Below are 25,103 nucleotides of genomic sequence, written 5' to 3'. Positions count from 1 at the left end.
GCTGTAAACCTACAAATAGGAACGTGCATTGCCTGCATCAGCAGTCTGAAGCTGTCAGTGTGCTGCACAACTTCCCATAAAAGTAAAATGCAGCAGGTTTGGAGAAAACAGCCTTGTCCTGTTTGTACAGGGATTGTCGTAAATAATGCACTCGCCGGCCCCTAGAGGAGAGAGATGTGGCGTGAGCACTCATCACCACCATACCTGTCATCTCCTGGTGCCACTCACATTCATCAGCCATTGTGCCATATGAGCATGGTTTATTGTTCTGCAAGGTAATACTCATTTACATGTCATTTAGAGCATGGATTAGAGAAAATGTTCATTTTAATTATTATTATGCATAATGTCATAAGGGCTTTTAATAGCAATGACATTTCCCATTCCATTAGAACTCTTTTTTGCTACATTGTCTTATATTTAACTTTGTCATGTCGTTTTCACTGTGTATGTGACAAAAACGTTTTTTTTTTTTTTGTCTGAAGCAAAAGCAATTGCCCAAAGACCGTATCACTAACGATGCACCAACTAATGTAGTAGTGGCATATTTGTGTAACATCTGGTGATTGCTATGATATGATTTATTAGCATTAATCACTGTCAACATTTACACAATTTCTGGGAAAATTATTTGGTTTGGGGGTTTTTTGCCAGATGTATGAACAATGTTAATCATCTGTATGTGCAATGAAGTATTGTAAATATGTAACAGATGCCAGTCGGTATTGCTCAGCAAGTGTATGTTAATAAATAAAGATAACTGCATCTCAGTTTTGTGATATTTTGCAGTTTTTTCCCCCAGCTATTTAAACTTTCTTCTTAAATAAACCTTGTTTTGTAATATTATGACTTTCTTAAAATATTTGTGATTTTTTTGCCATAATAATATAACTTTTTCTCCCAACCTAATTTCCATAAATTTAATAAATTTTCCAAACATTTTATTTTGTTGAAATATGTACACATATTTCTCTCCTTTTTCTGCACATTCCAAAAAGAGAATATTAGTAATGGACATCATATATAAGCCATATAAATCATATAAAGTCTTCTAAAAAACTTTTATATACATGCTGATCATGTATTACGTTCATAACATGTAATGCTTACAGCATTTTTGCCTTATTTTGATCATTTTAAACATTAATGGAACCTCTTTCCTCTTCCCTAAGTACTTAACTTGCAAAATGAAACTTAGCAAAACACCATAAACTGAGTACCACCTGTACAAGCCAACACAACCTCATTTTACATTGTGTTCTAATTGCTAAACTACTGTAAAGTATTTATTAACATACATGATTTACATAACACTCATGCATCCAGGAGTGCATGCTTTCAGAGAAATATAATTGGCAATGGTTTTAAGGACATCCATCTTCAAATCTCTCAGATCCTTATTAAAATTGCAATGTGAGGAGACTTTTGTTCATCACTCAACATGAACATCTGAAGTTGCCCATATTTAAGGAGTCCCATGTGGAAGCACTTTCACACAGAGTATCCAATCATTTGAGCAACCCACTGTGCATCAGCGTCATCTCTTCTTTCAAGATCATTAGTAAATCTTACAGCAGTGCAGCTTCGCCATCACTCAAAAAGAAACTGACTTGCTTTGCCAAGGAATCGGGTCAGTAACCGCGTCCGTTCCATTTATGAATTAAAAGTATTGCTTTCAGACCAGACATCTCTTCAGACCCTCGCTGTTCAACTGGTGTCAAAACTGATTGTGCACATTAAAGATTTCCATGCAACAAAGCTAAAGCTTTCTATCGAGAATGTGATTTTTCTGATCAAAGGACCTGAAACAACCAACTTGACAATAAGCATACATTATGGACTACTGCCAAAGAACACTTTGCATTGAATACTGCCATTGTCTCAGCATTGCAAACATGCTTTACTACGACTACTACTACTACTACTACTACTGTAGTTTCTGCATAATCTTGAAAACAATACCTCTTGCATTCATGTTTACCCTTGGTAGAGTTACAGAAATTAGGAATTAGCTAAAAGGCGCCACAATTTAAGACCCAAGAAGAAAATGAAACTTGCCAAATCGGTCACATCCACGGTGGTAAATGTCGCCCTGACTTTGTACGGGAAGAGATGGAGTCCAATTTTAAAATGACAGTGTATGACAAGCTCATCTTCCTATTGGACAGAAACATTCCCAAATGAGGGCAGCTCACAGATACTTGTGACATCCAGGTCATCTCCTTTGGGGAATCACCCTCCGATATATAATATAGTTAGAATAAGATAAGTGAACAATTACATTTGAATAAATCAATCATTAAAAACAGGATTTTAAGATTGAGCCTCTGAGCTCGACTATGCAGAACATAGAATTACATCCCCTTTGCAACCATAACGTTTGAGAGGTCATGACGTTGCACCCAAGAGACAATCTGGCTTATAAAAGTTCATCCCAAAGGTGTTTTAAGAAAAAAAAGCATATCCACAAAGTAGGAAGCATATTGCCTTGACCGTAGTACAAATACAAAGGGACATAGAAAGAGCCTCTGGATAATGGTGCATGCATAGCATGTCATGTTATAATACCTGTGTCCATATGGTGCATCTATGCATTAAGCTCTTTTTATGTACATGAAAAATATGAGATTAATGGACTGGATTTGTTTTTATGGCTATGTGTCATGACAAGCCGCATTATACTGCCTGAGTACGGGAGCTTGAAGTGGCAATCAGCAGCAACAGCAGCAGAGTAAGCTGCTCCACCGTCTGCAGTTTTAGTCGTAATATGTTGCCTGAGTGTGACAAAAGGCATGACTTCCCCATATGGCAAAATGTTCTTCAAAACAGCATGCAATATCATCCAACAAAGAGCTGTTATTATATAAACTCTAAGAAGTCATCTGGTTTAGTATAGCCTTCCATAATTCAGTAGCATGAGAACATCAAACAAAAAAGCCACACGCATGAAACTCAGCAGGGGAGCTCCGTAGCTGCATGAGGGAGCGGACCAGTAGTGAGTGCCCCATATGATGCGGCCTCATCGTGGAGATTCAGGACAGCAATAAAAGTGACAGCGGCGCCGTGATTTAACAACCCTCGCATGAAGCATAGCACACGCATCAGTGCAGGGAAGTCGTGGGTATGAATAAAGTTTACAAATGAGATCTCTTCCTGATAAGACTCTTGATTTCTCCCCTCCTCCCCCCACCACAATTAGCAAGACACATATCACCAAAACATCAGTATAGTCTTACAGCTGCTTAGCAAGTGCAAACTTGAATAGACATATTGTACAGTACACCCCACATCTTAAGTTCAGCATCTGACTGCACTCAATAGGAACATCATGGCTTATCTCAATTTGGGCAGAAAACATCTTGATGACCCCAAAGACCTTTGACAAAATACTTTTCGGAGGGTGTATGTTCCATTAAACCTGGCATAAAGGTAATGCCACTATTAAGAAAAAGAACTTTGTACCGAGAGTAAAATATGGTGGTGGTAGTGTGATGGTCTCTGGCTGGTTTAGAAACTGGAAGGCTTCTTTGATAAATGGAACCACCAAAAATCCAGATCTCAATTTGAGCAGAAAACATCTTGATGACCCCCAAGACCTTTGACAAAATACTTTTTGGAAGGTGTGTGTTCCATTACACCTGATATTAAAGTAATGCCACAGTTAAAAAAAAGAACTTCATACCAAGAGTAAAATATGGTGGTGGTAGTGTGATGGTCTCTGGCTGGTTTAGGACCTGGAAGGCTTTTTTGATAAATGGAACCACCAAAAATCCAGACCTTAATTTTGGCAGAAAACATCTTGATGACCCAAAAGACCTTTGACAAAATACTTTTTGGAAGGTGTGTGTTCCATTACACCCAGCATAAAAGTAATGCCACAGTTAAGAAAAAGAACTTCATACCAATAGTAAAATATGGTGGTGGTAGTGTGATGGTCTCTGGCTGGTTTAGAAACTGGAAGGCTTCTTTGATAAATGGAACCACCAAAAATCCAGATCTCAATTTGGGCAGAAAACATCTTGATGACCCAAAAGACCTTTGACAAAATACTTTTTGGAAGGTGTGTGTTCCACTACACCTGGCATAAAAGTAATGCCACAGTTAGGAAAAAGAACTTCATTCCAATAGTAAAATATGGTGGTGGTAGTGTGATGGTCTCTGGCTGGTTTAGAAACTGGAAGGCTTCTTTGATAAATGGAACCACCAAAAATCCAGATCTCAATTTGAGCAGAAAACATTATGATGACCCCCAAGACCTTTGACAAAATACTTTTTGGAAGGTGTGTGTTCCATTACACCTGATATTAAAGTAATGCCACAGTTAAAAAAAAGAACTTCATACCAAGAGTAAAATATGGTGGTGGTAGTGTGATGGTCTCTGGCTGGTTTAGGACCTGGAAGGCTTTTTTGATAAATGGAACCACCAAAAATCCAGATCTTAATTTTGGCAGAAAAAATCTTGATGACCCAAAAGACCTTTGACAAAATACTTTTTGGAAGGTGTGTGTTCCATTACACCTGATATTAAAGTAATGCCACAGTTGGAAAAAAAAGAACTTCATACCAAATGTGATGGTCTCTGGCTGGTTTAGGACCTGGATGGCTTCTTTGATAAATGGAACCACCAAAAATCCAGAAGAACAATGTCTAGCCCTCTGTTTGTGAACTCAAGCTGAAACCAACTCGGTTCCGCAGCAAGACAATGATCCTAAACACACCACCAAGTCCACCTCAGAATGACGGAAGAAAAATAAAATGAAGACTTTGGAGTCGCCTCGTCAAAGTCCTGACACAAATCCTATTGAGATGAATTACAACAATTCTGCAGAGATGAGTGGGCCAAAATTCTTCAGACTCATTTCAGACTCAAACGCTTGATTGCAGTTGTTGCTGCAAAGGGTGGCAATCTGTGCTGACTTGATCTGCAACCTTAAAAGACTAGTTTAGATGTTAAATTCACCAGATAATTGTATTTCCACTACAAGAATTAGTTTTCAGTTCATGCATAAATGATTTCCTCAACATAACCAGAACCAATTTCCAGTTAAGCAATATCTTTTGGGAAAGTCTTATCCTGCAACACCCCTGCAGAAAAGGTAAATCATTAAATCACTTTGACCACTGCAAGGCAGGCAGAAAGATTAAGATGGGATGAATCTTTTTGAGCCAATCAACAACTAAGCAGTGAGAGAACTGACTGGGTCACGTTCACATGCTTCCAAAGGAGGAGGTAAACAAATTACCCTGTTATTGGCCGTCAATGACGGAGAGTATTCGGATCAGGGAACCCAGAGTGAAGTCACGAGGGGTAATTAGAGAGTGAGTGAGCCCACCAGTGGATCTGCCGTCTGTCCTGAAACGACCATTTCCCTTTCAGCTGTCGGAACCCAGCAAGAGGGACACGAGGTCCCTTTCCCCTCTCAAACCAGTCAATGGACTCGGAATGTTATCCAAGTAATGTTCTCATATATAAAGCAGCAAGAGTCAATCCTTGACTTTAAATACAGACCCATGCAAATTATCCTGCAAATTATCCTGCAACATAAACCGGCACCTTTCCTAAATCTCTCTGCGGTGAATTCGCTCAGCTTTTAAGGGTACAAGTCCTGTTTGAGTACCTTTTTTTGTTGCGTTTGTAATCTTGTGAACAATACTACAGAGTATTGTCCACAAGATTAACAAACGCCTTGAAAAATCAAAATAAATACAGTCAAAATAATAAAAAATGTCCAGTACCAGAACCAAAGTACTACCTTTGCAGGTTTTTCCTATTCCAAAATCACAAGGGCACATCTTCTCTAGGCATTTTGGCTCTAGTATGCACACTAGCACAAAAATGTGGTACTCTGCACATCCAGCATGTGCTCTTTACATCTTAAAAAAGTAAACATCTTATAAAGTAAACAAAAACCTTCTACTCAAAACACTGAATATTCAACAAGAGGAGAAATTATTTAAATCTAGGGGAAAATTACACAAGAATATATATATTAAAAAAAAAAACTTCAGCATTTTAGTATGGAATCAAATAATGGCACAAATTGAGTACTAGAAGTAGTTTTCCAAGTACAATGGGGAAGAGTCCTGAACTACTGTGTAAATACCACGCCACGTCTAATCAGTCTTGCACTTCATTTTTCATACGATAATAGTCTATTCAGTCAACCAACTGTGTGTACTGTTATATAATTTTACAGTGAGTACAAACCTTGACTCCTATTTTACAATATTGTCATAACTACATACGTATGTGAAGTTGGCAAATAGTACTTTTAAAACACAGGAAGTGTATGTATTGCAAGCACAAGAGGTAGGATTACATAAGCTTTGATTATTCCTACGCCTTTTTGGACATACTATGGAAGTGTATTCTATTGTAACTTGTATGCATGTTCAAAAATTAAACCATTAGTCTAAAGTGGAAAGAAAAAAAAAAACATTTGAATGCCTTTTTCTGGGCTGGAATTGTGGCTTTGCCTCTGCATAGACAGAATTGTTAGAATGAAGGTCTTTCTCGGGATGAAGCATCCTTCATCCTTTTGATAGATTTATATAGTGAGTACCGGTAGGTCTTATCCTGGAGTGCCCAATGTCACATCGGCTAAGTACAGCATATGAATATGTTCATTTTAAACTCCAATAGAAAGACTAAATATACAGTACTTCAACTACAAAGTTAATACAATACTGAAGATAGGGCCTTGAAGCTAAGCAGAGGATGGTGATAAAGGGTCTGATTTTTGTAGACTGGGGAAAGGAAAGGAGTGAAATTAGAAACCAAATTTGCAGGCTGAACAGTCACAAGCTTTTTGGGTCTGTGGTAAATAAACTTCAAAAAAGGAGCAGTGGGATTAACACCTTCCTTTTATTTACATACTCTCAGAAACAACAGAACTGTTTACATAAAATATTCAATATAAAAAAACTTGACAAGCACATATAAGTTAAATCACAACATTTATTCAAGATAACTAAAATCCATAAAAATAGCAAATATTGTAATATATTAAATTTACACACAGACACGTTTTATGATGTATTGGACCACCTTTGCGGAATATGGTAAAAGAGCATGGGGGTCATTGTGGTTGTGGTTAAAATAAAATTGAAAAACATTAAAGAAAAAATATTAAAAATTCTATAAGCTAAAGTCATGTTATATAAAATTTAAATTTTATGCAGACAAGACCCAAACATCAAAATCGGTCATAGTATTCATCATAACAGGTGTTTTTTTTTTTTGCCCTGGTTGGTAATTCTCAGTATGTCTTCAAGCTGAGCAGCTCATTACGGTCTGTCCGTTGTTCATCAGACATTTGACAAATGATTAATCAGGCATGCAGCCTCGGTGGAGCAAACGAAAGTTAATTTCCACACCTCTGCTTGTGGAGATAAATTAGAAGCACGGGCAAGCAGACTGGCTACTTTAGCCACACTTTCAGGGTGACCTCTGGTCCTCGCGTTTGAAAGGATTAGCTCCAGTCTAACAGCTCCGCACTCGTCTTCATCATGTACCAGCATGCAGCGCACGTCTGAGCGCTGACGAAGACGCAAGTTGTGGAACTGGGGATGGCAGGCCCGGATGGAAACGGAGCGTGGGGTTGGATGAAAGACAACATCCTCCTCGACCAGACCGAGGTGGGTATCAGTAAGTATCAGCTGGGCCATGCCTTCAAGGTCACTAATGGAGCTCATGCAGACCTTTACGCTTGTGTATAGTAAAAGCTGCACCTCTCCAAGTGCAATGACTTCTTCTTCCATGTTACAGTGAAGAAGATAAACCAGATCTGCAAGACTCCTCTCAAACTGGCAGCAGACCCGGACACCAGCATCCAACACAAGGTCTGGTACACTGGCCTGTAAGTCAAACGACAATCTGTCCGAGAGTGTCCCCCACTCATCAAACAGTGGGTGTTGAGAGACACTGCTGTCCTCAGGATATATGACCTTGAGTATGGCTGAGCACAACTCTTTAGTAAGCGTCCGACTGTAGGTGTACACACCCAAGATGCTTTCCTCTGTTGAGCCCATCAAACGCAAACCATGGCCTGCAAAGCTTATGTGCAATTCCTTCAGCTGCAAGATGGGGAGCTGATGGAACAACATCAGCTGCCCAGATTCTGCAGTCAATGTATAAAGTCCCGCCTCCAAGAGAACCAGCAGAGCAGGACGGGGTTCAGGCTGGCTACATTTAGCTGCATTGAGCCAAAAGAGAGCTAAAATGTTCTCACTATCCATCAGTGTGCTTGGTAGAACTAACTGTATGGATGTTTTAAGATCTCTCAATGAGAGGTTTTGTAGATTAGCAAGGGGAAGGGGGTATTCTATCAACATCAGAAAAAACCTTTGGACCTCACACTTTTGACCGCATGCAGAGTTATTGAATACCTGATCCCCATCTGTGGGTGCATGATTAATTATGTTTTCCACAGATAATCCCTCAGTACTTATCCCTTCCTGTATTAAATCAATATCCATATCCTGCTCTTGTAACTGCAGATCAGGTGTCATATTTGTTTGCCAGCTATCTGGAATGCACTCGGATTGCATGTTTTGTGTCTGGGACAAAACTGGGCATTGATGATTGTAGTCCTGCATAATCCTAGTAGCTTCACTTGCCCAAAGATGGTCCATTATCTCCATCTGGATCATCAGTGGTAGCTCTTTGACCATTGAATACATGCGACTACCTTTAAAATGTGACAAGACATAACCCCCTCTAACTAGAGAGAAGACTTGGGTGTCAATTACAGACATGACCTTGCATTCCCTAACGAGAGAAATTAGATAATTGGACCAGTCGGTCACAAAAGGCTTTTGTCTTTCTTTTCCAGACGGATGCAGTACCATATTCCAAAGGAAATGCTGAGCATCCTGGACAATCCAACTCACTCTGTTGACAAAGGCGCTCAGTCGTGACTGTTGAACTGCAGCTCCCACACGGACTTGGGTCTCCAAACATCCATAGTCTATCATGTCTCCAGAGCACTGTTGTGCCTTTAAGATAGTTTCCTCGTATAGAGGGCGGGATCCCTGACTGCCGAGAGCATGTTCCTTGAGCTGAGGAGTGCTGGTCTGTTGGGGGAAAGACATGGAACCATCTCTTCCTGTATGCTGAAGGTGAGACACGTTGCCTAATGAGCTCCCACCAGAGCCAGGTCTTCCCTTGTAGGACTGAGCCACAACTCCTTGGATCTCATTAGCATTCCCCTTCGGCTTCATGACACATCCATCACCTAGGCCCAGGACACTTGTCTGCTGGAGGCTGGCATCCCCTGACCACACCTCCATTGTCGTGCAACATGCTACTTCAGCCACATTCTCCGCTTCCCTCAAAGGGTGCTCAGACGTAAGCTCTGGCCGTGATTTATGACACCGAACTGTCTCCTGTTCCAGGTCACCCCTGGTGCTTACCCCATTCCTTTGTGTGTCTCCTTCCAAATTCAAACTAGTCGGAGAGACAGGACATTTTCCAGGTATTTCCTAGTTTATATTGTGTGGGTAGACAAAGAGAGAAAAGTAGGATTTTGAGTTTCTTTCATACAGTACAATAATTAATTTGAGTACAAGTGGCCAAAAGGTATGCCGTTTTACATACTATATGCATTACCCAAATACATAAAATATATTTCAAAAGTGCGGTTGATGAAATATTTGACCCCAAATACTTCATTTCATTTAAGCCTCCGTGGTAGAGTGTAATATGGTGTAAACATGTGCATACTAATCCACCGGAACAGGCCAAGAGAAAAATAATTTCATGCATCATAAAAAAAAAAAAAAACAAGTATTGGGCCCAGCTATAGTGGGGATAGGTGTTAGCATTAACTGCTTTTGGCAAATGCACCTCACTTCAATCTACACTATGATAAATCTCAAATGTTATTTTACCATTTGTAATTGTAGAGGTGTGTACACTTACGGTCATTATGAAGTCAGAAGAGCGAGTCACCAGCTTGGACTGTGTTGTCCTTGAGGCAAGTACATCAATCACCCTGGAAATAAGCATAGTGAGGTATGTTAATAACCAATTTAAATAAATACTCATGCTGTCATGAACTGACATGTTGCAAAGCAAATGTCATCAATTGGTATGAAATGAGAGACTAATTTGCAGAGACAGCCCTCACAAAAAGCAGCCTGGGTTGGTGGAAAATGGTTAAAATTGCAGGATAAGATTAGGGACATTACCAGCTCTGAAATCTCTTAAAAGTCGCCTTCGTACAAAATCTGCTGAGAAGTACACATGCACATACATATATGTCAATACCATTATAATTTTCCTGAGCAGCATAGAGCTTTAAATGTAAAAACATTTATAATGGTACATTTTTCCCCAGGCACTATAAAAATGTTAAAGTCGAGCACTGATGTGTGATTAAGGTTTACTGTAAGAGAATATAAACTTTGGAGAAGCGCTATGAAAGCTGGGGGGGAAGGAGCCGTAAGCGGCACAGAGTGTACAGCCAATAAACAGAAAAATGGTACGGATTGATGCTGAGAAGTTTTGGGATGAAAAGCAGAAAGTGATAATAAAAGTTCAAAAGCTACAAGCTTGGCTCTCACAGAAAAGCTGATATACAATCAATTTTGTTCTGTACAAATAGAAATGCCTTCAAGATAAATTCACATGAGAAACAGGCTTTAGCTTTAGGTTATGAACATGTCCTTTTTTTGCCTAGACCAGAACAATCATTATTTTGTAATTACCCGAAACAACTACTTGGACTATATTCAGAACAAAATAATCAAATAAGCCAAGGGAAACATTAGCCACGTTTACATGAGATTTTTTTCTTTCTGAATGACATAACAGAAAACACTGTATACATGGAATATTCCAATCTCCTGTCTACATGCACCGTTATAATCAAACGGAATAGTCAATGGGGCATGCGCAGTAAAACGTAAACAGCATCACATGATTCATCCAAGATGACGGACGAGTGTGTGATTACCACGATTTTTGGGACAGTTGCTTTTTTTTTTAAGCAGCAACTTGAAACCCATGCGATCTTGCGGAAAATGACAGCGAAGAAGAGGCGTTGAGGGGATGGGATTAATTTTTTATAATAAATTAAATAATAATAAATAAATAAAATAAATAAATAGTTTTTCGGCCATCCAGTCTTGCAATTACATTCAGTTCTTTTAAAGTTATCAAAAACAAACTTTCTGCTGTAGTCCAGTGATGACTGCTCGCCGCCATTTTCAAAACCTGAGCTGTTACGTCACAGCTGAGCATGCGCTGAAAGAACGCAGTCCGACAACTTTCCGATTGAGCGGGTACAAGATACCTTAATCGGGGTGGGGAAAGGAATATTCCACCCCTGTGAATCCGATTATATATTCATTCGGATTGGCGCTTTTCTTTCGGAATGAGGTGTATACAAAAGGTTAGATTAAACTAGACTCCCTTTATTGTCATTGCACAAAAACACAGTAGTGAAATTGCCAACGAAATGTCGTTGCCTGGCTCCCATATAATAACAGACACAAAAGAAGATAATAATAAATAATAATAATAATGTGGAGAATAAATAGAATAGACACCAAATATGAACAACATAATGTAAAGTGCAGCGTGAACAGTAAATTGCCCAAATAATTTAAATAAATTAGTAATAATTAATAGTTTAAAAGTAATAAATTAATAAATAGATTCTTTCCGTTTGAGCAAATAACCCGAATGGAATTGGAATATTTGGGTCCATGTAAACGTGGCTGGTGTGACATAACTAAACCATAATGTTGAAACCGAATATGGATTTACTAGTATTATCATGAATGTGAAATTTTCCTTGATGTTTTGGTGCCGCCACCCCCCCTGTGGCCACTGCACTCTTTGCATCAAGTTGCCTAACGTGTCAGCCGACTGCTATAAACATACGCTTGACAACTAATATCCAATATCTTCTCCAAGCATTTGGACAGATGAAAATGTGGTACTCGGCACATCCATCATGTCCTCTTTTTACACCTCAAAAGAGCATAGTTAGTAAGTTCTGGGCAGGTTAATGTCAAGTGAAAAGTGAGGGTTTTTTTTTTTTTTTTTTTTTTTTTATAAATGGGACACGACTCAGTTCACCTCCGATTGAACTATAGATGCCGACCTGGGACACCCCCTCAGCTGTCTGGACCAGCTGTGATTTACACTGGCACAGCATGAAGTACTTCAGGTTGCCGTGTTCATTTGCATGATCTCACTTCACACCGAAACGCTGCCATGATTTATGGCTTTGACATTACGCCGACACATTCTGCTAAAAAAAGATGTGGCGACGGAAACCAGGTGCAACTGAACCTTCTTCACCTCAAGAGTTTGCGCTGCGCTTCAATTCCTACCTTGGGGTGGCACGTATCGTCTTGGGGGGATTTTGAGCCTCCAATTTTGGTGACAAGGTGATTCTCGACATCTGCACAATCTGTAGAGATCAGAATGAGACAAGACTGGAATGAAAATAAGTCAGATTTATTTAATCTGTTGCATTTCACCTAAGCCTGTACAAGTTTGAATTTTATGTTTTGGACACAAAAACATGCTGGTCTAATTGAACGCACAATGTCCAGCAAGCTTCGCAGTCGCCATTATTTAGCACGACAAGCTATCTTCTAAAAATGTTTACCGAAAAGAAACTGTACAATTTAACGTATTCGAGTTGCTGACTTTAAAATTTCCTCTAAAACCAGGCGTATTTTGTTCTTTTGTCCGCAAGAGGCGGGGTACACCGTGGACTGGTCGCCAGCCAATCACAGGGCACATATAGACAAACAACCATTCACACTCACATTCATACCTATGGACAATTTGGAGTTGCCAATTAACCTAGCATGTTTTTGGAATGTGGGAGGAAACCGGAGTACCCGGAGAAAACCCACGCATGCACGGGGAGAACACACAGAGATGACAGAGGGTGGAATTGAACCCTGGTCTCCTAGCTGTGAGGTCTGCGCGCTAACCACTCGACCGCCGTGCAGCATGGACACAGACAATGTTGAGGAAATAGTCTTAAAAGGATCCTTGTATCTTCTAGCATAAATCAGAGTTAAGTTGATGTTATATTGAAATATTGGTATATATTGTATATCAATATTCTAAATATGAGTTTTGGTCCATATTGCCCAGTCTTAATATTTTCTATAGATTTTGTATTCATTGCTGGATTCTAAACAGTGTCGTTTCGACAAAAAAAATGTCATCCCTATTGGATTAGCTGAAGGCAATTAAATTGTGAATGCGTGTTATTCAGAAGTTTTCAGTGACAGTGGAATTGGAGCACGTAGAAAAGTACACGTCTGCTGTGGTCAGGTTCCATCTGCACCTGCTGTTTCTCTCGGAGGTGGGCAGCTTCAGCGGGGTGGTTAAAGCGTAATGTGGTTCTTCTCCCAAGCTGTATGATGGCACCTGAAGGGAAAGTGGTGAAATGTTTGAGTGTGGCATATCACCAAGCTACCTGCAAGCTCAAAGTATTTGGAATAAATAATGGAAACCCTACTAAGACAGGTGCAGCAATTAAAGATTTGAGACTCTTCACATGATTTGCCACTGAGTAATGATACGGAGTGTCAGAACATTATCCATAATGCATGAAAAGTTACCAAGCACAGACTTGGCCGATGGAAACCTTCCTGTCAATGTTTCAACACAGTGAAGAACCTGCACCAAAAGTTGCTGGCATATACACGGCACAAAAGTTGGCCTACATTCTCTCAGCTCGGCAAACGAGAACAACTTGCCACGAAGAAAGCAATTTCTAAAGTGATTGGCAGTGACCTAAACCACGGGATGATCTACCAGAGAAAATGGGCTCGATAATTCTCAAATGGTGATAGACTTGACGTGATATTAGGGTTTATATATCAAACTCAGACTCGTGCAGTCACATTCAGACATTTTCTCAAGGCCTCCTCTGCAATCTCCACCTCCTGGCTGTCTCCGGCAAATTCTAATCTTGCAACTACAAATGACTTAGACGAGTGACAAAGCACCTGCGAGGGCAGCCGGTGATAGATTCCAGCAGCTTTTGGACCGAAAATTACTACCATTTGTTCAAGAAAATGCCTTCAGATACAGCTGTTTGTGAAGGGGATATTGGATCAGCTGAAATGGATATAAAAAGGAGGCTAGCATAGCTGGGCGCTGCGCTTTTTTTCAAAATCAGTATGCTCTTATCTCTCCAAAAGCAAAGCCCTGTGGAGGAGGAGGAGGCAGCAAGCCGGAAGGCTCCAAGCCCCTGCAAGCATCGCCCGATCGGTTAGGAGTTGCTCCTCTGCTTGGCTCGGTCTTTTGAAAGGGTAATGCTCGGCCACCACTTGAAACCTGTGGGCTCTAATCAAATCCATCTGCCAATTAAAAATGGGCCTCGGGCTTTGTCGAGAGCTACTCACTCTTCAGCATGTTTATTAAGAGAAACAGCATCTGTCCTGTTGAAGGGCTGCGTTCAGAATGCACTCAAGCCAAGCGTGTGATGCTTGCAGGGGGAGCCAAGGACAACACAGATTACATTATCAGATGAAGCCTGCTTTAGTAACTGAATAGAATAGGATAACCTTTCATTGCTTTTTCTTCCATGCTTGAGAATTATAAGGTGAGCTTACCCTGAGTCAGCTGACAGGGATGAGTTACCACAGCGCAATTGACGGAACACACTGCACCCTCCTGAGGGATGAGAGTCACAATCCCAGCGTGGTTCTCAAACACATAGTGCTCACTGCCGAGCCCGGACGCACCAACTGCTGCAATACAGTATAAACATAGAGAAAAAAACGATGTTTATCTTCTGCAGCAACATGCAATATGCTATAGTAACCCTGACTCACCGATATCCACACCGCAGGATGCTTTGTTAGGTTTTATCAGGGTTTTGCCTTCCTACAGTGGTGATAAATCAGGAGACAATATAATGTTTTGCTGTGATTATAAACAACCATAGACCTTGGCTGGTAATTAATTCCACATAAACAAAGCCGACTGAATGTGTGAATTGATTCCATGAAATGCGCCATTCACTTTCAAATAATAGAGACTGATGCCAGTGCTGAGCAAGTCCTCATCAATGCCTATCAGATGGGGAAGCTGGCAGTCCAAAACCACAGCACTGCCTTCCTTCTTCAGAGCCACCGCCTCCTCCTGTGGGACACAAGAGATCATTCTGAGAAGGACAGAGATGCTCTCGGTAGCCTGTAGCGGAAATGGCCCACAATAATAATGAAAAAACAGCTGACAGACATTTAATGGCAACCAGCAGAAAAAACTAAATTCTTTATGACTGCTCTTCCTAGCCTGAAGGCCACAGCAGAATAGCACAGTTCCAGCCATGTGTTGCCATGAAACAGTCGCGTGGCTGACGGCGAGAGAGACACGATAAATCATTCAGATTACCGTGGCGAGAGTCAAACTGTACATTGTGTTCACCGAGCGAAAAAGAGTGCCACTAGCTGCCTCCACACAATGGCTTGTATAACATGCACCATTGATATAACCATCAAGTCTGGATGTTGTCATTAACATCATCAAGATAGTATATATGTGCGTCACAGTAATCTTATTCATTTATAGTGTCAAACAAGCCAAATATACAGCTATAATTTACAAGAGTGGAATTTCTAAAGTCAAATGCCCCTAAAGTCATACAGTTTTCAAACAGTGATAGACATTTTTATATCGATTTGGTCCGTGCGGGGCCTAACCGATTAGTCAATTGATCCAAACAATTTTCATAGCAATGGACTAAGAAAATAATTGTTACAGCCCTAATTCTATAGTCAAATACAAACGAGCTGACCCTCTAAAGCAGGGGACTCAAACTCGCGGCCCGCGGGCCAAATGCGGCCCGCAGGATGCTAGTTTGAGGCCCCCGCCTAGTTTGATATGGATGACATATGGTTTCATGAACCCAGAAATGACAGCTTAAAGCTGTATGCACACCGCACACAATTGACGCGATTTTGCCCTGCCCATACGCACGCAAACGAGCCCGCCTGTTTTGCGTTTTCTCTCATCATCCATGACTGAGATCAAAACACTGAAAGTGTTTGTTTTGTTTTGTTTTTTTTTAAACCTGATGCGGCCCAGCCTCACCCAGACCCTAGCTCCAGTGCCCCACCCCCCAAGTAAATTGAGTAAGTTGAGATCCCTGCTCTAAAGTGTTTGACTGCCTCCTACAATTTTATTTAGGGAAAAGTCAAAGTCAAATCAAGGAGTGATTAACTTTTTATTTATTTATTTTTTTACTTCAGATAGGATAAACATGGTTTAGAGAGGACTCCATTGGCTGCAGACTATTTGTTCAGAAAGTAATTTGCCACGTATTTGACAAAAAATTAAACCGGGTTCAAAAGGACACCAAATTAAGGCATAGAAGAGAAAATTAAATTCAGTCAAGTGTTCATGACCAATAACCTCCCCCCAGGGCGATGGCTATGGACCACTAATCCACAGTGAACAAGTGCCCTGACAAGAGGTGTGCTTCTGTTAAGATAGACTAGTGCGTCACATTACCATTGATTATCATAAACGGGACATCTTGCGTATGGTGAATCGTGAACACATCTCTTTCAGTTCTGCTACACCAGGGGTTGGAAACCTTTATCATTTAAGAGTGTCATTTTGCTCCTTCTTAGATGAAAGAAAAATATATATTGATGAATTATTACTTACTACCTTACTGCAGGGATTGCACAAATCAAGAAACCACTTGCAGGTAAAGGCAAAGACTATATATGACGGATGCGACAAACATTTTTAAAAATTCAGTGTTAGTTTCACTTTGAGCTCCAATATATAAAAGAAACCACAGTAGAAGATAAATTCTTTTTTTTCCCTTTTGTCATGCCCAAAAGGAGCCACAACAGGAAGGCTTCAGAGCCACAGATTGCCGACCCCTGTCCTACACCTTTTTGCAGGAATTGGACAGTGACGACAGATGTGTCCACGACAAAAGACTGAAGACATCCCCCAGGAGAGGTATCGACCTCAGTCCATTACTTAATTAAAAGGGATTCTTCACAGACTTCATTAGAAGTTGGGCAAAGCCAAACAGATTAATGCACAGTGTCACATTCCACGGACATCGAGAACAGATGAGATCCTCTTAGATTCACCGCACATTGGGGCATGTGGCAGTGAAAGCTGATCTTCACCCAGCCAGCCATGCTGACCAAAGGAGAAAAACACAAAAAAACAAACAACTAAAACCTGTTTTTTTTTTTTGACTGAAGCAGCTAATGAACACACAGTAATTAATGTTGGCATTAGCCAAGGATGCATTTAGGCTTCAATTAAGTACTATCATCTGTAGTTGGGCACTATTCCCCTCCAACACTTTGACAGCGCCAAGTTACAAATATACATATTAAATCAACTTACATCAAGCCAACTAATCACACTCAATACCCATCAGACTTGTCAGCCGACATTGCCAATGAATTTCCAATTCCTCAAATATATGCTTTCCTACATCAAAACATTAATCAGAATGTATACCAAAAAAAAAAAAGTGAAGCTGGTTCAATTAAGCAGCAACTCCACCTCTGTTGTCTGCAAAAGTATTCCATAACAAAATCCCACTTTTTTTCCCCACCCACACAAAATGCAAATGCACTGCGAGACAAATGTCAAATCCATAAAGTCGTTCATCAAATGCTCCTAGTTTTGGCATCACCAGAGCGCCTGCTGGCCACCAGCACAGTGGCCTTTCACCGAGATGCCACAAAGTATCCGCAGGGAAGAAAAACATATTGCATATTTTACTGTCAAATTGACAATATTTATCTGAAAAATAAATACCGATATTGAGCCCTTTTATGAGCATGCCTGAAAGTCCAAGATAAAAAGTGCCACAAGTCAATAATCAAGATTTCTTAATCAGGAGCAGTGACAGCGGCTAATGACATCTAATACATTGTTATGAATGGTGGACTGTCAAGACCCCAAATGTCACTTGCTAACAATTCTATATAATAGAATATTCATTACACACACACACACTTTTAGTGACAGTAGTGATATTGTTCTGATGACCACGGAAATGTATAAAACCAAAAATGTACCAAATCACCCAGTTAATTATAAAATTGTCATCGATATCGTCTAAAATACAAGTAGCAGCAGTGTGGAAAAAAACCTGCTCAAAAACATGTGAAATACTGAAAAGTATATCATGTAGTGCTTATTATTGGACAATAAATCAACCCATACTTCTCATGACAAGCACGATTCTCAGTGTATGCATAATAGAACAGCCTACAGCAGTACTTGGCTAAATATGATGAGGCCCAAAATGATGACATTTGGTGCGATTTGGGAGGGTTGGGCACACATTCAGCAGAGGAAAATTGTTCAGCACTCACTGTGAATTGTTGAACACTAGCATTTTCTTCTCCAAGCACCTCAGGGTTTTTGGAAGCTCACAGCCTCTGAAGCAATATTAGGTTGCAAGAGAGGGCATGTCAGTTTGGTTTCTTTTTTGCCAGACTTCCAAACACTGTCGCACTCTCACCTGAGGAGTATTTCAACAACTCAGCTTTTGGGTGTCATTTAAATCTTAATATATGCAACATTATATTTCATGCCAGGCTGACTCTCTCTCGCTTGCCACTTCCAACAGTCTGGCTGTTTACAGGAGCTGCAGAGACACCAACTGGTAGGGTGACTTGACTGCAAGTACTAGTGTCTCCATAAGCGCCGTGCCTGGAAAGGTTTCTGATAAACCATTATTGTAGTGAGTCAAGAACATGATGCAAATATTAAATTTTAAGCTATAATCCAAGCATCCATCAATGATTGCTCATTTGAGGGCAATATATTTTTAGATGTGAAACAACAGTCTACAGATGTTCATACAGTTAGTTTCCATCTTGTAATTCATCCCTCATAATCAAAAGTTACAGATGACAAATTGGTTTACTGGGAATTCTATTTCCTTCAGAGGTACTTGCATCTGCTTTATGCAAGGCTGTACGCTTCACTCACTGGGGACATACGTGTGTGGGCAACATACGAGGCTCGTGCAGCCTACTCACTTCCTACTGGCTTCCTACGGCTATCGTGACTGGGGGAACTAAAGTGTACAGTGGGATGTGAGTAGCCGCCGTGTGTCCATGGCGGCCAGGAGAAATAGCGTGTACAGCTGGCAGAGTACGTCACCACCACGGGAGGAGCCGCTGCTGTGGTAGTGCAATGTATATATACACAATGTACTTTTAAAACAGGCAACACACACACACACGAGTCATGCGCTCCTCCTCTGCCTTGCCCTTGGCTGTGTGCAAGGTTTTCCTGTGTGCACACAGAAAACTGGCATCCCAATTTCCTTCCTAAGGGCTTTGCCTCTTGCAATTTTCCCCATTCTTGCATGTAGGAGCACGTACATTGGGATGCAAGTGCCCCTTTGAAACTTCCTGAATTATTAAAAATATATATATGTGGAAGAAACAATATACGTTCAGTAACAATTGTACCTGCAGAACACCACGTGTGTCCTCCCATTTGCATGTCCACCTCTTGGTTAGTGTACAAACCTGCCAAAAGTATTGCAGGAGTTTACAAAGAAGCTGCATCCTCAATTTAGTACCAAGTGACTCACCTTTGCTTCATTCTGACGCAGCTCCTCTTCTACCTTCAATGAGGAAGACGGGTCTCTGTGAGAAACCTGGGGTGACCCATGACAATTAGATTTTTGCAAAAGCCCTGCAAATACCATGCTTTTGGTAAAAGTGAAACCAAACCAGACCCGTTTGGTTTCTTCTAGTAGATTCTTAAGCCTGGTAACCTCTGCTTTCAGCTCCCTGACCAACTTCACACTGCTGTCTTCATTGACTGTCGGGGAGTTCACGATGTTTCGAGCACGGCTAGCGTAGCGCAATGTGCTTAGGGTCTCCCCATAATGCACATCAGCGGGGGATATGGCTGCAAGTATAGAAATGCACACAGGTACATGTGCATTAGTTAGATAATGCATGTAAACATGCCAGATTAGCAAACAGGAACAGTGCGTACTTGCAATCATGGTGGTCTTTGAGTTTCCACCCAGGCTGTCTTTCAGCAGCCATGTCAGCACAGAGTCTCTGTAAGGGATGAAGATCTTCATCTTTTTGGTTGTTAGTCCGCCCACACTGAGGTCAGCTAGAAGGTCATACAAACACATTTACAACATGAAAGTGAACAATAACAATGACAAAGGTGTTAAAAATAGGAATAAACCATTTTATTTGATCTTAACTGTGATTATGCTAGAAGTTACAAGGATCCTTTTAAGATTATTTCCTCAACATTGTCTGTTTCCATGCCGCAGGCCACACAGCTAGGAGACCCGAGTTTGATTCCACCTTCGACCATCTCTGTGTGGCGTTTGCATGTTCACCCCGTGTATGTGTGGGTTAATTAGCGACTCCAAATTGTCCATAGGAATATGAATGTGAGTGTGAATGGTTGTTTGTCTATATGTGCCCTGTGATTGCCGGGCGACCAGTCCAGGGTTTACCCTGCCACTCGCCCGAAGACAGCTGGGATAGGCTCCAGCACGCCCGCAACCCTCGTGAGGATAAGCGGCAGGAAATGTCTGTGTTCAGACTTTTTCAATGGAACGATGCCATGGAAATTAGCCTACTTAAATTGTGTAAATAGGGCTTAAAAACAGTTAGTGTTATTAGTATTGGCAATACAGATTTTTCTCTTTCAATTGTGCCTTTTTGCTCCGTTTCCAAGAGCCGTGGACCGCACGTTGGACACCCTGATCAACAGCGTTTTCACCTATTATACATTTAGAATAGACATGGCTGAATTGAGAAAGAACACTATAGAAATTGAACCTTTTGGCAGAATGTAAATCACAATAGCTCTTAATATATTAGAAGTTTGCCACTTTGAGTAATTTCCAGCTAAAAAAAATATGTGAACACAAAATGTGGTCAGGATATCAGTCATTCCAAGTCAATGAATAAAAGCTTAAACAATGAAGAGAGTAATTTACCCAAAGCAGAGATGACAGTGCCGAGGGTGACGAGGGATTTGTTAATGTTGCCGCCCTCCTTCAGCCTGATGCCAGACGTGCGTGTGGCGTTCGCCCTTTCGCTGCCAGCCAGGTCGACCAGGTGGATCTTGCTCAGCATTTCACACGGCAACTCGGCATCAAACCATGCCTGTGGCGAGGAAAAGTATCACAGAGGAATACTCGAGCACATTTGCAACGTGACAACAAAAGAGCTTCTTATGACAGGAAAATGAGCCTTTGAAGTTCTTTAAAAAAAGATAAAAGTTCAGGACACGCAGCAGAGAAGCAGATCTAATTAGAACTCTTGAGAGATGGCCTTTATTAACCTCCAAAATATGAAAAGGAAACTTTTCAAATGTATTCCAATGCTACACAGTTGCAAGTCTCCTGTATACTCCACCTGAGTGAAGCTGATGGTGAAGATGGCATGCGAGCGGCTACTGCAGTCATTCATTCCTGTGCTGGCGGTGATGCGTTTGGTGTTCCCAGCAGCTATCAACTCCTCCATGTTCCTGTAGCTGTGTACCACGTGCTTGGATAGATCTAAACAAAGAAGTTTTAATAAGAAATTCCTTGAAGTCGGCAATATTACAAAGAGCTTCATAAAATCTTACTCTCCACGTATGGCCCATCCCTTGGGTGTTCACGCACTCTTAATCCACCACCCTCCTTTTGGAGAAGATCACGTACACGTTCATTGTAGATCTCCATAAAGCTGGTGTCCACACAAAGAACCAAAAAGGCAACATCCAAGGATTTCAGTGTCGATTTGTGAATAACAAACAATAAAGAACACAACACAGAACCGCTTCAATGGCTCACAGGAGGTTTAAAGTATAATTATTTAGAGTGCACTAGCAGTGATGAAACATATGCAATATAGGTTTTGGCTCCACACATTAAATACTGCAGTGCAGCAGGCAATCGAGGAGAAAAGGACAGGTCTCATAAGGATTGTTCCCTGTGTAAATGAGTAAAGCTGCCTCTGGCTCTTGCGTTAGGAAGCGAAAAAGGTCAAATTTTAGATTTTGTTTACAAACCAGAGAACCAAAAGTTGCTTTAACCGCCATAACAAGCTAGATACATATCCCAGCTCCAAAAAAAATAAATATAATATAATGCACACAACAGCTGAAGCTACAGTGGCCAGTCAGACACCAACCAGTTACCTCGATTTGAGAAAGATTAGCATTTACTAGAGTTTGTTTTTAGACAATGCATCTGAAACTGAAGCATAAGCGACACCATTGGAAAAAGCACAGAACTTTAACGTTTTTTAATTCAACATAATGAGTCAACAGCACCACAGCTAGGAGACCAGGGTTCAACTCCACCCTCTGCCATCTCTGTGTGGAGTTTGCATGTTTTCCCCGTGCATGTGTGGGTTTTCGCCAGTTTCTTCCCACATTCCAAAAACATGCTAGGTTAATTGGTGGCTCCAAATTGTCCATAGGTATGAATGTGAGTGTGAATGGTTGTTTGTCGAGATGTGCCCTGTGATTGGCTGGCGACTAGTCCATGTTGTACCCCGCCTCTCGCCTGAAGACAGCTGGGATAGGCTCCAGCACCCACCCCAAACCCCGCGACCCTCGTGAGGATAAGCGGTAGAAAATAAATGAATGAGTAGCAGCAGCACACTCCACACCCCAAAACAGGTGGATAAACCTAAGGTTCCTCATATTTAGCTGGAGGAAACATGGCACAGAAATACAATATGCTTTGTGAGTCTTACCGCTTTGCAAGCAAAGAAAGTAGGGCATTGTGCGCCAATAAGGTATTCAGCAGGTAGTGAGGTGTAAAGTGGAGCAATCTCGGCTTTTTGAAAGATCAAACAACGTGTACTTGCCTAACTTTACTAGTAGAGTCGCGTGTGTTAATGTTGGGGATGTGGCAGCATTCACAAGTACATGCTTCTGCACACCGTTAGAGTTGCTTCTTTCCTGACCTTTGTGTATAAAGGTACTAACCTTGATACAATTGCAGAATTTGCAGTTTTTTTTCCACCAGTATTCAATCATAGAAAACAGTAGCAAATAAAACCTTACACTTAAAACATTCATCAAAGTCAGTGATAATGGTGATGATTTGGACACCTCATGATTTTTAGATGTTTTAGTTATGTGGAGTAATTTGGCCCCATAACTATAGCCAAGTTTCTTGCTTTACAGCTGGTGTGTGTGTGTGTGTGTGTGTCAGAAGCAAAAACAAGGTGCTAACCACACTACCATGTACAAAATATAAATGTTTCCAAATATTTCCTGTACATCATCAGTATCATTAGTTGCAGCCTAATTAGAAAGATGCATGATCGTGCCTTACCTGACTTCTGTGCGAAATGACACATTACAGTCGACTGAGCTTCTTTCCGATATGTTGGAAAACAAGCCTTCACAGATCCTTGGGATTAAACCTTTTTCCTCCTGTCACAGTAAAACGGGAGAAAGTGATACATTTAGAACAAAATGCACTCTTTACTTGTTAACTGTGAGTGCCAATGCCTTGCTATTTACACAAAAGCGCAAGCAAAGGCAGTGTAACACAACCAGAATATAAAACTACTGAAGCGTGGGAGCAATCTCTTGATCTCTTGTTTTAATTACAAAGAAGCAGATAGCAAGCATTAGGAACGTTATGTAATTATCAGAGGTTGACAGCAGCTGTGATGCAGTCCTGGTAAGACATTCATTTACCTCTTGGTAATGTGAAATCTACATGAGGGTGCAAGGTGGGAAATGGAAAAGCTACGGGCTGCTGCACTCATCACGTTTTCTGATTAGCGGAGGGAAACATTGAGACGAATGGAGTGCAAAGGAGGGACGGCTGATGAGGTGACTTTCGAATGTCGCAAAGAGTCAGTGTTAAACTCAATGCTGGGTCATCACTACTGGGATGTTTTGCAGGGCAAGGGTAAAAACATGTGGCATAGGGGCGGAATTACAAGATTAGAAAGTGAAATTAAACTCTAGAGTAAAAGGCACATTCTGTGGATGAACTATTAGGTACAGCTGCACAATTTGATTAGGTTCCAATACAAATCCACATTTTTGTCTTCATAGAGGCAATGATGTTTTGATCAAGATGATCAACGAGTGGCAGTGTCCATATTGTTTATGGTTTGCAGTGATTTTAGAAACACAGTGGATTATATAGAGAATATTAGGGAAAAACATGAAGTAGTAGTAGAAGAATAAAACGCCTTACAGTGTGACCCATCATTGTGTAGGATTTCCCCGATCCCGTTTGTCCATAGGCAAACACACAGGCATTGAATCCCTCAAATGCAGATTTCAAAACATCACGCCCCAAATCATTGAAAATCTAAAAAAAAAAAAAAAAAGCACAATTATGCAGATTACTGTCAATACAATGTGATTTTTTTTTCATAGTTACCATCTCCTGTGATGCATATGAGGCTCTTCCTCTGTCAGTTGAATCATATGAGAAGTCATAAGAAAAGATCTTTGTGTTCTTCTTGTCTTGAACACATGATGGCTACAGATGTTCAAAAACACATTATTTTACATTAATATCCATCACATGCTGCACTGCTGCTGAAAGTATACAGCACCTTATACAAGAATATAGTGTTTCCATCCAAATGGGTCACCTCCTTGGATGCCAGTTGCTGTTCTCTGTTACGAAGCAAACATGTTAAAGATAAAGTAAGTATTTGACTGTGTGACATTTTACCTTTTGTTAAGGGGACGAACTCGAACAGCAACACGAACTGAAGCCATGGCGGTGGTAAGGACTGCGGCCTTGCGTGTGGAAAATGTGCGTGGGGAGGCTACGAGCATATGACACGGAAAAGACCAACACCTAATTAAACCACCTGTGATGTGACCCATACCCGTAAGAAATGGTTTAGTGTCATTCATCTGTTCTCCAGCAGGGGTCGCTGTTTACAAACTACAGTGTGCTTTGAAATTGGAATACAATGTAATCACATTGTGTGTGCTTACACTCGTTTTGTATGACTTTTCTGTTAAATGTGTATGTGTATGTTGTCTGCTTTCATTTTGAGTCAACAAAAGAACTAATATAGTGACTCGCGATAGTAGGTAGCACAAGTCTGCTTTTACCATTAACTACTGTAAGATTGTTTCGTAT

At 40.7% G+C, this 25,103-nt stretch overlaps 1 protein-coding gene across 2 annotated transcripts; it reads right to left on the bottom strand.

The window, feature by feature from the left end:
- Nucleotides 1-6,856: 6,856 nt before the first annotated feature.
- kif16bb (kinesin family member 16Bb) lies at nt 6,857-24,832 on the bottom strand. 2 transcript variants are annotated; one of them, XM_058059147.2, is made up of 19 exons: nt 24,684-24,832; nt 24,562-24,625; nt 24,384-24,485; nt 24,195-24,311; nt 23,313-23,413; nt 21,608-21,708; nt 21,394-21,536; nt 20,973-21,141; nt 20,000-20,125; nt 19,734-19,909; nt 19,587-19,652; nt 19,462-19,521; nt 15,011-15,130; nt 14,821-14,872; nt 14,599-14,736; nt 13,323-13,405; nt 12,346-12,425; nt 9,923-9,995; nt 6,857-9,483 (listed from the first exon to the last, which is right to left on the bottom strand). In XM_058059147.2, the coding sequence occupies exons 1-19, from the start codon at nt 24,788-24,790 to the stop codon at nt 7,309-7,311; spliced, it is 4,053 nt and encodes a 1,350-aa protein (XP_057915130.2). In that variant the 5' UTR covers nt 24,791-24,832; the 3' UTR covers nt 6,857-7,308. The 2 variants fall into 2 exon arrangements, with proteins under 2 accessions (XP_057915130.2, XP_057915131.2); XM_058059148.2 differs by having other exon boundaries at nt 14,599-14,733.
- Nucleotides 24,833-25,103: the final 271 nt, after the last annotated feature.

This window comes from Doryrhamphus excisus, linkage group LG20, assembly GCF_037039965.1.
Source record: "Doryrhamphus excisus strain RoL-2023G ecotype Guam linkage group LG20, RoL_Dexc_Guam_v1.1, whole genome shotgun sequence".
NCBI lineage: Eukaryota > Metazoa > Chordata > Actinopteri > Syngnathiformes > Syngnathidae > Doryrhamphus > Doryrhamphus excisus.
The sequence above is the reverse complement of the archived record's forward strand: the minus strand, read 5'-3'. Positions and strand labels throughout refer to the sequence as shown.